This window comes from Myotis daubentonii, chromosome X (assembly GCF_963259705.1).
Source record: "Myotis daubentonii chromosome X, mMyoDau2.1, whole genome shotgun sequence".
In the NCBI taxonomy this organism is placed as follows: Eukaryota; Metazoa; Chordata; class Mammalia; order Chiroptera; family Vespertilionidae; genus Myotis; species Myotis daubentonii.
Genome location: NC_081861.1, coordinates 58,325,041 through 58,334,091, shown reverse-complemented (window position 1 = coordinate 58,334,091; position 9,051 = coordinate 58,325,041). Strand labels below are relative to the sequence as shown.

The following is a 9,051-nucleotide window of genomic DNA, read 5'->3' as shown; positions in this document are numbered from 1 at the left end:
GATAACACTAAAGACATTATAGAGGATGAGAAAAATAAATTATAGAATATTGTTATCTTAATCTATATTATTTTTGGATTTTGTTATTTTTTACATTGTGTATTAGTTGATCTTGTTTGGGTGCAAGCAACAGAAACCAAACCTGGTGAACTCAAACAATGAGAAGATGTTGAAAACCAGGATTAGCTCTGTGGGGTCTATGGCATCTTCAGGATGCCATAGTTCCACCAACTTGCAATTTTTATCAAGGTTCAAGATATAAATTTTAGTTTTTAGTTGGTCTGTACTGTGTACAATGCCCACTCTTTTGCTGTAGAAAATGAAGAGTATGTAAAATACACTTTCTTTTCTGAGAGAAATTTAAACTGTTTCAGATGTTGTTGATTTGCAGGAGCCTTTTAGCAACTTTGGATACTAACCCATTGTCCAGCTGTGACTGAGGGCTGGGAACCTATTTACCACAGCATACCTTAATTTTCACATTAACTGAACATTAAAGAGGTACATTTCTAAAATGGTGATGCACAGGTTGTCTTCTAAGCCAAAGCTACCTGGTTCCCTGAGAGGATTCCACGGAGTTGCATCTACAGTTCAGGGTCTTGTCCTCATTGTTGCATGATCAACCACTGATTTTGTCTGTATGCTGAGAGCAGATGCTTCTGTCAAAAAAAGACCCACATTCATAGAGACTTGTATATAAATCTAGATCTGAATGTCCAAACCATGGCTCTCTGCATCCTTTCCCTGTAATCAGGCCATAAGGGAAGTTGTCTCAATAGGAGTTAGGACTGAATAGTTTACCCTGAGAAATAAATTTGTCAGGGGTACTGGAGGTTTCTGTCAGTTTTACCAGCCCACTCTTTTCCTGTAGGCAAACTACTGTTTGGGAAATCATACCTCAGGAAGTTGCTGTGAGCCTGCAATCAGAGCAAGAATATTGGTTCACCTTAAGAGATGGCTTGCAGCTAAGGAGGCTTGAAGTACTCTTGCACATCATGGGGATAGCTCTGCCAAGAAAAGCTAAATGTTCCAGTCATCTTAGCCAAGACTGTGCTTGGGTGGGAACTACCAATACTTTCCTCTGACTCTCCTTTTCATATACTCCATGCCTAAATGAGCCCCTTCAATGCACATGATATTTCTTTAAACACAGAATAATATAGTTGATTTGATTTCTTTTTACTAAATTTCAGTCACTTTTCTAGTACTGCCTCCCAAAAGTTACAGTTATATGAATTTCCCTGGAGTTTTGCCTATTCCCAAACTTTCAGTCTCTTGATTTACTCCCATATTGTCTAAGGATTTAAACAGTTATACTCAGATAATAACCTTATATCTGAACTATTAGGGAATAGCCTACAGCAGACTCCATATTCTGACATTATTTTGTTACTTTCCCCAATATAAAAATGTTCAATCATTGCTGTAGGTGAATCACTGAGTTCATTAAATCAGTCAGTGAAATGGTTCCCCAGTAATTGATAGATGCTAATTCAGCCAATTTTGTTTTGCTCTCAGTGTTCCTCTACCACCTATGTTAAAGATGATATTCTCTATTTGTACCCAAATATATTTTGTAATGTTCTTTGTATGCCACTCATTCTGTCAGTTGTGCACGCCTGTTTATCTGACAGAGAACCACTACACAGTTGTGGTTTCTACTCAATATTTTCTTTGTTATTGGCTTCTGAGGGCTCCATGCCCCTTCTTTGCTAACTGATGCAAGTGAAAGTCTGTAGCTCTCTTGTTTAGAAGACTTGCCTATTCTGAAGATTTATACATTCTCAGACACACTGATTAGCTTATACATGGTTGTGTTATCTGCTAGGCCCCAGAAGGCACTAAGATCGCTTTGAGTGAAGTGTATAACACTGCCCACAAATGAGAAAATGTGGGACTTTTGGAGGCCATCCACCCAACTCCACTCCCTAACTCCCACTCTTTTTTCTCTCAAATGAAAATAGATTTATAGTAATTTTTCTCATGAAAAGAATGCAGGCAGGGGGCGAGAAAGGGCAGAACAAAAAAATATTAAGGAAGTAAAAACCTTACTCTCACTCCAGGTCTCCTTTTCTAAAGTTATTTTTTGGTTTCAGATCTGGGACTAGATTTCAGAGGAAATGGTAGACATTAATAGCTGGGAGGAGGGGAGGTGGAAGGAGAGGTTGCTGCTGTCCCAGGAGCCTAGAGAACGAAGAAGCAAATTTTTCAAAAAGTACAAGTGGCCAGTAGTCCCAGGGGAAGATGCTGTCTGTTTCTGGCAATCAGAGGAAGGCAAACTCAACCACAGGGAGATGGGATTAGCAAAGAAAGAGTACAAGGCCTGGTATGGGGGAGGGAATGTAGGGGGGCGGGTCCTCTTCTGCCGCACTGCTGGTGGGAGGGGAAATTGGGGACCAGAGTTGGTGGATGACGTAGCTCTCACGTGACCAAGAGCTGACGTGTGCAGAAGTCCTTCTTGTTCTGGTCGTTGTTCCGTCTGAGTACCAGCTACCCACTGCTCTGAGGGAGAGCGGGCCTGTGGCTGAGGGAAGAAGGAGGAGGAGAAGGAAATTGTCCCGGATCACAGCAGGTCAGTGCCTGGGAGATTCCATAAAGTGGGGGCGGTCCAGAGCGTTGGGCGGAGACCGTCGCGGGTCCTGAAGCGCCTCCGTAGTCTTTCCCACTCGCCACTGGCTTTCCAGGATATCTGTCCTGCCTGCAGCCCATTTCAATGCTGCGAAATAGTGCCCAGGGAGGAGTTTGGGGAGCAGCCCAGAGATCAGAAGGTGGGAATCTGCTGGAAGCCGAGACCATAATCCGGAAAGGGAGCTGTGGCCTTGGCATTGGCCCCCTGTCTTCCAGGACAGTGCCGACCTGGAAAGGTTGGGCATGGGGAGTGAGGTGGGGGTGCAACGTGATGTGTCAGCAGAACCGGGAGTGGGGTGATAGGGGTGGGAAACCTTTGAAAACCAGGCCTCCGAATTAGGAAGGAATTTCATGTTCTGGGGACTGGTCCGTCCACCAAGCACTCGGTAGCTGCCGTTTCCCGTCTTTCTGACTGTAGCTCTGTCGTCCTGGCTGTTTAGTGGATCCGAGCCTCCCCCAGGTTGCCAGTCTTTCCGTAGTTTGTGGCTCTACGCCAGACAAGTGAAGAGGAAGGAAATTAACCCTGATCAGTGAAGGTCGATTTGAGGGTAAGGCCATCTGGGGACCCTAAGAGTGGCGGGGGGGGGGGCGGGGGGGAGAAACCGGAGATGGCAATAATCTAGGTTAGGTCTAAGTCTGAGTATGTTTGTAGCACTCCCGGGGCTGTGGCAAAATGGCATGCGTTGTGTGCTGTGTGTGTGGAGCGGGGGTAGATAGGGTGGGAGAGAATGATAGAAGGGAAACCTATCAGATAGTTTGTTCATAATCCTCCTCTCTCAACAGTAGTTAGTCTCCATGTTTTCGATCTGTCATCTTGTAGGTTTGCTGTAGCAGGTGGCACCACTTGAAGCAAGGGAGGAAGTTTCCTTGGATCTGTAGAGGTCGGTGTGGGCGTGGGGGGCTGACTGGAATGGGGGAGGGGCTGGAAATCAGCCATGGTTGGACAGGCTCACCCAATCCTACCTTATTTCCCCAACATCCCTCCCATTTCAGGCTAAGGAAGGGGCAGGCATGTACATGTTTTGGATGACATAGAGGGTTTTTTTGTTTTGTTTTTGTTTTTTTAAAATCTGACAACCTGAAAGTAAATCAGGAAAGCAAGGAATGAAGTCAATCAAGCCCTCAGTTCTCACTGGTTCTGGTCTCTCTGCAGATTGCAAGGGTTGTTGGGTGTGGCACAATTCCAGGGGAGGGAAGAAGGGGCAAACTGCCTGTCTGGAAGAGGTGAGTGTAAGGTGACGTTCTCTGGGGACACCCTAGGTCGGGGTGGCTGAGGCCCTAGCAGAGACTATGGGCTCCATTGCCTTTATCTAGGCTGGGGAGAGTTTGGCCTCGGGAGAGTAGGTGGAGGGTAAAATGAGGGGGATAGAGAGAGTTTATTAACAATTTACATTTCCTACCAAGTACTCATTTACTACTCTTCTGTCCCTCTGTGCAAGTCCATGCATGCGGCAACACAAAAATAAGAGAAACTCAAACCCCACTTTCTTCCTCCACCTCTAGGTTCACTTCGGGTATCAGCTACTGTGGCCCTGAAGTGGCTGAAGACAACTACCATCCACAGACCGGCACCCAAGCCCATAGTTCTCCCCAAGTCTGCGTGACTACTCTGTTCCTTGGTCCCTGCTATTGTCAGGGACGATTGCATGGGCTACGCCAGGAAAGTAGGCTGGGTGACTGCGGGACTGGTGATTGGGGCTGGCGCCTGCTATTGCATTTATCGACTGGCCCGGGGAAGAAAACAGAACAAAGAGAAAATGGCTGAGGGTGGGCCTGGGGATGTGGATGATGTTGGGGATTGTCCTGGGGCCAGGTACAATGACTGGTCTGATGATGATGATGATAACAGTGAAAGCAAGGGAATAGTATGGTACCCACCTTGGGCCCGGATTGGAACTGAGGCCGGGACCAGAGCTAGGGCCAGAGCAAGGGCCAGGGCTACCCGGGCTCGAAGGGCTGTTCAGAAACGGGCTTCTCCCAACTCAGATGATACTATTTTGTCCCCTCAAGAGCTGCAAAAAGTTCTTTGCTTGGTTGAGATGTCTGAAAAGCCTTATATTCTTGAAGCAGCTTTAATTGCTCTGGGTAACAATGCTGCTTATGCATTTAACAGAGATATTATTCGTGATCTGGGTGGTCTCCCAATTGTTGCAAAGATTCTCAATACTCGGGATCCCATCGTTAAGGAAAAGGCTTTAATTGTCCTGAATAACCTGAGTGTGAATGCTGAAAATCAGCGCAGGCTTAAGATATACATGAATCAAGTGTGTGATGACACAATCACTTCTCGCTTGAACTCATCTGTGCAGCTGGCTGGACTAAGATTGCTTACAAATATGACTGTTACTAATGAGTATCAGCACATGCTTGCTAATTCAATTTCAGACTTTTTTCGTTTATTTTCAGCAGGAAATGAAGAAACCAAATTTCAGGTTTTGAAACTCCTTTTGAATTTGGCTGAAAATCCAGCCATGGCTAGAGAACTTCTCAGGGCCCAAGTACCATCTTCACTGGGTTCCCTCTTTAATAAGAAGGAGAACAAAGAGATTATTTTGAAACTTCTGGTCGTATTTGAGAACATAAATGACAATTTTAAATGGGAAGAAAATGAACCTACTCAGAGTCAGTTTAGCCAAGGTTCACTTTTTTTCTTTTTAAAAGAATTTCAAGTGTGTGCTGATAAGATTCTGGGGATAGAAAGTCACCATGATTTTTTGGTGAAAGTAAAAGTTGGAAAATTCATGGCCAAACTGGCTGAGCATATGTTTCCAAACAGCCAGGAATAACTTCTTGATTTTGTAGTTTAGAAGCAACACACATTGTAAACTATTCCTTTTCCCCACTTTGTTTATATGGTAAAGGAATTCTTTCAGCTACCAATTTTGAATATCATATTGTATCATCAATGCTGATATTTATCCGAGTTGATCTTTAGGTCTAAGCTGGATGAATGAATGTCACTACATGTTCTGAAAACATGTTTGTTGCTTTATATCTCACTGCCTAGACTGAAATATTTTTTACTATTTCTTCTGTATAAATGACAGTGAACCAATTCATCCTAAATAAGTTCCCTCCTGTCATTTGCATTAACTTCATTTGTGTATCATCAATAAAGTTGTGTGTTAATGCTGGAAAGAAAAAAAAGAAAGAAGAAAGAAAGAAAGCATCTTTGCCCTTTTATTTATAATCTTGTTAGAGAGATTAGAAACATACAAACAAAATAACTGAGACTTTCTGGACTCATTGTCAAATATTCATTCTCAGAGCACAGAGGAAGCAAAGGCTACTGTGGGGTACAGTAGTCAACTACGGATTTATGGAGGAAATGACCATTTAAAAAGAGTCCTGAATGAGATGGAAGTGAGAGGGCACTGATGTGAGATAGGCATGGAGGTAGGAATGTTCTCCTTATGACAGTGAGAAACTAGGGTGTGGCAAAACAGATACTTTCAAACCCTGGTGGTAGGAATGAATTTATACTGGCACAAGGTTTGTGGAAGGCCATTTGATAACACATATAAGCCTTAAAATATGTAAGCCCTTTGTCCTAAGAAAATAATTGAAAAATTGACCAAAGGCTACATGAACAAGGCTATGCATCCTAGCACTGTCTAAAATAGTAAATATTGGAAACAAGTGTCTAGCACATTGGATTGTTTAAATAAATTAAGGAATGTTCACATGGTATATGATAAATATGTTGATTTAAATCCATATTGCCAGGAAAAGATATTCATCATGCATTGTTAAGTGAGAAAGGCAGGTTAGGTAGTAGTATTCATAGTATGATTTCATTTCTTTGAGAATAATAAAACATATGTTTAAGTAGACACTAAAACTCTGAATTATAGACACCCAAATATCAACAGAGGTTATCTTTGGGTGGGAGGACAATGAGTGATCTTTTACCTTTTTACTTTTTATGTTTTAATCATCGATGTGCTCTTACTTATCTAAAATGAATATTGATTTTTTGGGAAATTTTTGAAAAAGGAAAGTGTTGGGAATAAAGCAGGTGATTAGAGCATGTACTGAGTGGAAAAATTAGATTAAACATGAGATAGGTTGAAGTTTCCTCTCTGAAATGATAGATGAGTGGTGACGATGAGGCTTGTCAGGAGGATTAAATGAAGTAATACATGCAAAATACCTAGAATGTTCTGGCACATAGCAGTTAATTAAGAAAAGCAAGCACTTTTAATTTCCTAGAATGCAGGGTTAATAGTTTTTTGTTGTTTTTTTCTTTTTGGTTGACCTTTGTTTTGCTGGGGGCATTCTGCCACATGTCAGTGTCATTTAAAAAATAATAACAACAATAAAGGTTAACATTTATTGACTACTGTGTAGAGTTCTGTCATTCCTGCAAGGCAACTGTTAGAATAATTTATCAAAGGAATAGTTCTTATTTTTAAGTTCTTATTTCTAAGGACTTAAAGTGTTTCCTTAGACATGATTTTACCAGCTTTCATAATATATTCTTAGTCAGTTTGGCGATGTTATGTTGTCTTATATATGAGACCAGGAAAGGGTAAAATCCTTTGTTTAGTTATGATCTGGTTTTAGCCCCAGGCTTCCATATACTTACTCTAATGTTTTATGGATTAAACAAAAACCGAGTGATTGGTTGGCTTAAAGTTTTTGGGCATGATGACTCTACCAAATTATGCACATGTGGAGATCCATTGTACACCAGCTTTAAGTGTGGGGTGAGGAAAAAGCAAAGTAACACTTTCCTTGCTCTATTATTAGGTAGGAGAAAAAGATTTGGGAGGGGAAGGCTAATCCGTTAAAATTGAGTTTGAGGTAACTGTGCTACATCCATGTGGAGACACCCATTATCGTTTTAAAGTATTGGTCAAGCTCTCAGAGAAGAAGACAAGGCTGCAAATAAAGATTTAGAAACCACCAGAGGATGAAGACATGGGAGTGGATCCCCAGAGAGAAGGTGCAGAATGTAAGAGTGGAGGGCTGCACAAAGAATGATGTAAGGGACTGTGGCAGCTGGGAAGAGAAGCACAGAATTGAAACTGAGTATATATACTTCCAGAAACTTTTGCTATCCATATACCAATATACTCTATACATAAAATTGAACAACACTGTAGATAAATTTCCAGAGCCTGATTTAAGGTTTTTCTATTTTTCTCCTAAATTATATTCATTGGAGTTACTTGAGAAAATGGAAACAATGAGAACAAACTTGCCCCCTTATGTAGCTTAAAGATTTAAGAAATATTTAAATTAAACCATGCTGAACTTGGGGTACTGAATGACTTTCTTGCCCTGGGTGAAAATGAGGTTAACTTTAAGTAAAAAAAGCCACCATGAGGCAGGGGCACAGGCCTGACCAGCGCCCATCTGTTCTTGCAGGTCTTTTGTCTCCTCTTCTTTCTTCCCATTCTTTTTCCTTCTCTTTATTTCCTCCTTCTTGGATAATTGGAAGTAGTCTCTTTGTGTTTCTGTCTTTTGGAGTGAGCATTTAATTCCCATGACACTAGGTCATGCACCAGGGGACACTTAATACAGAATGATAATGGTGTTTGCTGTGGTGATATGACGACTCTGGGTGACACTGAATGAGAAGAGTTTTTGGAACCCTTGTTGAACAGAGACTGAGAAGGAATTAGTCTTAGCATGGCACAGCTCTGTGTGCCCTGTATGTACTTTGATGTCCCATACCTGGTACTGTATTATTTAGAACAAAATCACTCAGACTTTAAGAAGTGCTGTGTGAAATACATATGTGACTGCCTGATTTAGGCAGACCACAAGGCCAGCCAAGCCAAATGAACATGTCCTGATGTTTTCACATGGGATATTGCCACTCATCATTTTGTGAATGGCACAATTCTAGGATTGTGGCCATGATCGTGGCAGCTTATGGGAGCAGGGAGGAGGTAGTGTTCTCTCTTTAGCGAGGGTGGCAACTCCTGGGAAACCAAGGAGATTAGAAACTCAGAATATATTTCTATTTGGGTTTTGTCCTCATGTAATAGTTGTATAAATTTAAGTGGGTCTATTTCAGTCAAATGTGTTCAAAGTCGACTTTACAAAGATGGAGTATATAGTTCTTTATAAATTGACGCCCTAAACATATTATTGCTTGGCTCAGGAAACTAGGTTTTTTTTTTTTTTTAATTCATGTTTTACTTGCCTTAAAATAAAACATTCCAAGCCCTGGCCAGTATGTTCAGTGGTTAGAGTGTTGGCCTGTGCACCGAAGGGTTGAGGGTTTGATTTCTGGTCAAGGGCAAGTACCTGGGTTGCAAGTTCAATCCCCTGCTCTGGTCAGGGTGGGTGAGGGAGGCAACCAATCAATGTATCCTGGGTCTCTCTCACATAGATGTTTCTTTCTTGGATTCTCTAAGAAGGATTATTTTCAATGCTATCTTTTTTTCTGAAAGCAGTTTTATTTTATTT

The 9,051-nt window shown here is 41.7% G+C and overlaps 1 protein-coding gene across 3 annotated transcripts; it reads left to right on the top strand.

Moving 5' to 3' along the window:
* Window positions 1-2,414: 2,414 nt before the first annotated feature.
* ARMCX3 (armadillo repeat containing X-linked 3) lies at window positions 2,415-6,967 on the top strand. Of its 3 annotated transcripts, none has more exons than XM_059680294.1 (5): window positions 2,415-2,572; window positions 3,069-3,176; window positions 3,449-3,509; window positions 3,782-3,852; window positions 4,132-6,967. In XM_059680294.1, the coding sequence occupies exon 5, from the start codon at window positions 4,275-4,277 to the stop codon at window positions 5,412-5,414; it is 1,140 nt and encodes a 379-aa protein (XP_059536277.1). In that variant the 5' UTR covers window positions 2,415-2,572; window positions 3,069-3,176; window positions 3,449-3,509; window positions 3,782-3,852; window positions 4,132-4,274; the 3' UTR covers window positions 5,415-6,967. The 3 variants fall into 3 exon arrangements, with proteins under 3 accessions (XP_059536277.1, XP_059536276.1, XP_059536278.1); XM_059680293.1 differs by having other exon boundaries at window positions 2,416-2,572; window positions 3,047-3,176; XM_059680295.1 differs by lacking the exon at window positions 3,782-3,852 and having other exon boundaries at window positions 2,416-2,572; window positions 3,047-3,176.
* The last annotated feature ends 2,084 nt before the right edge of the window (window positions 6,968-9,051 follow it).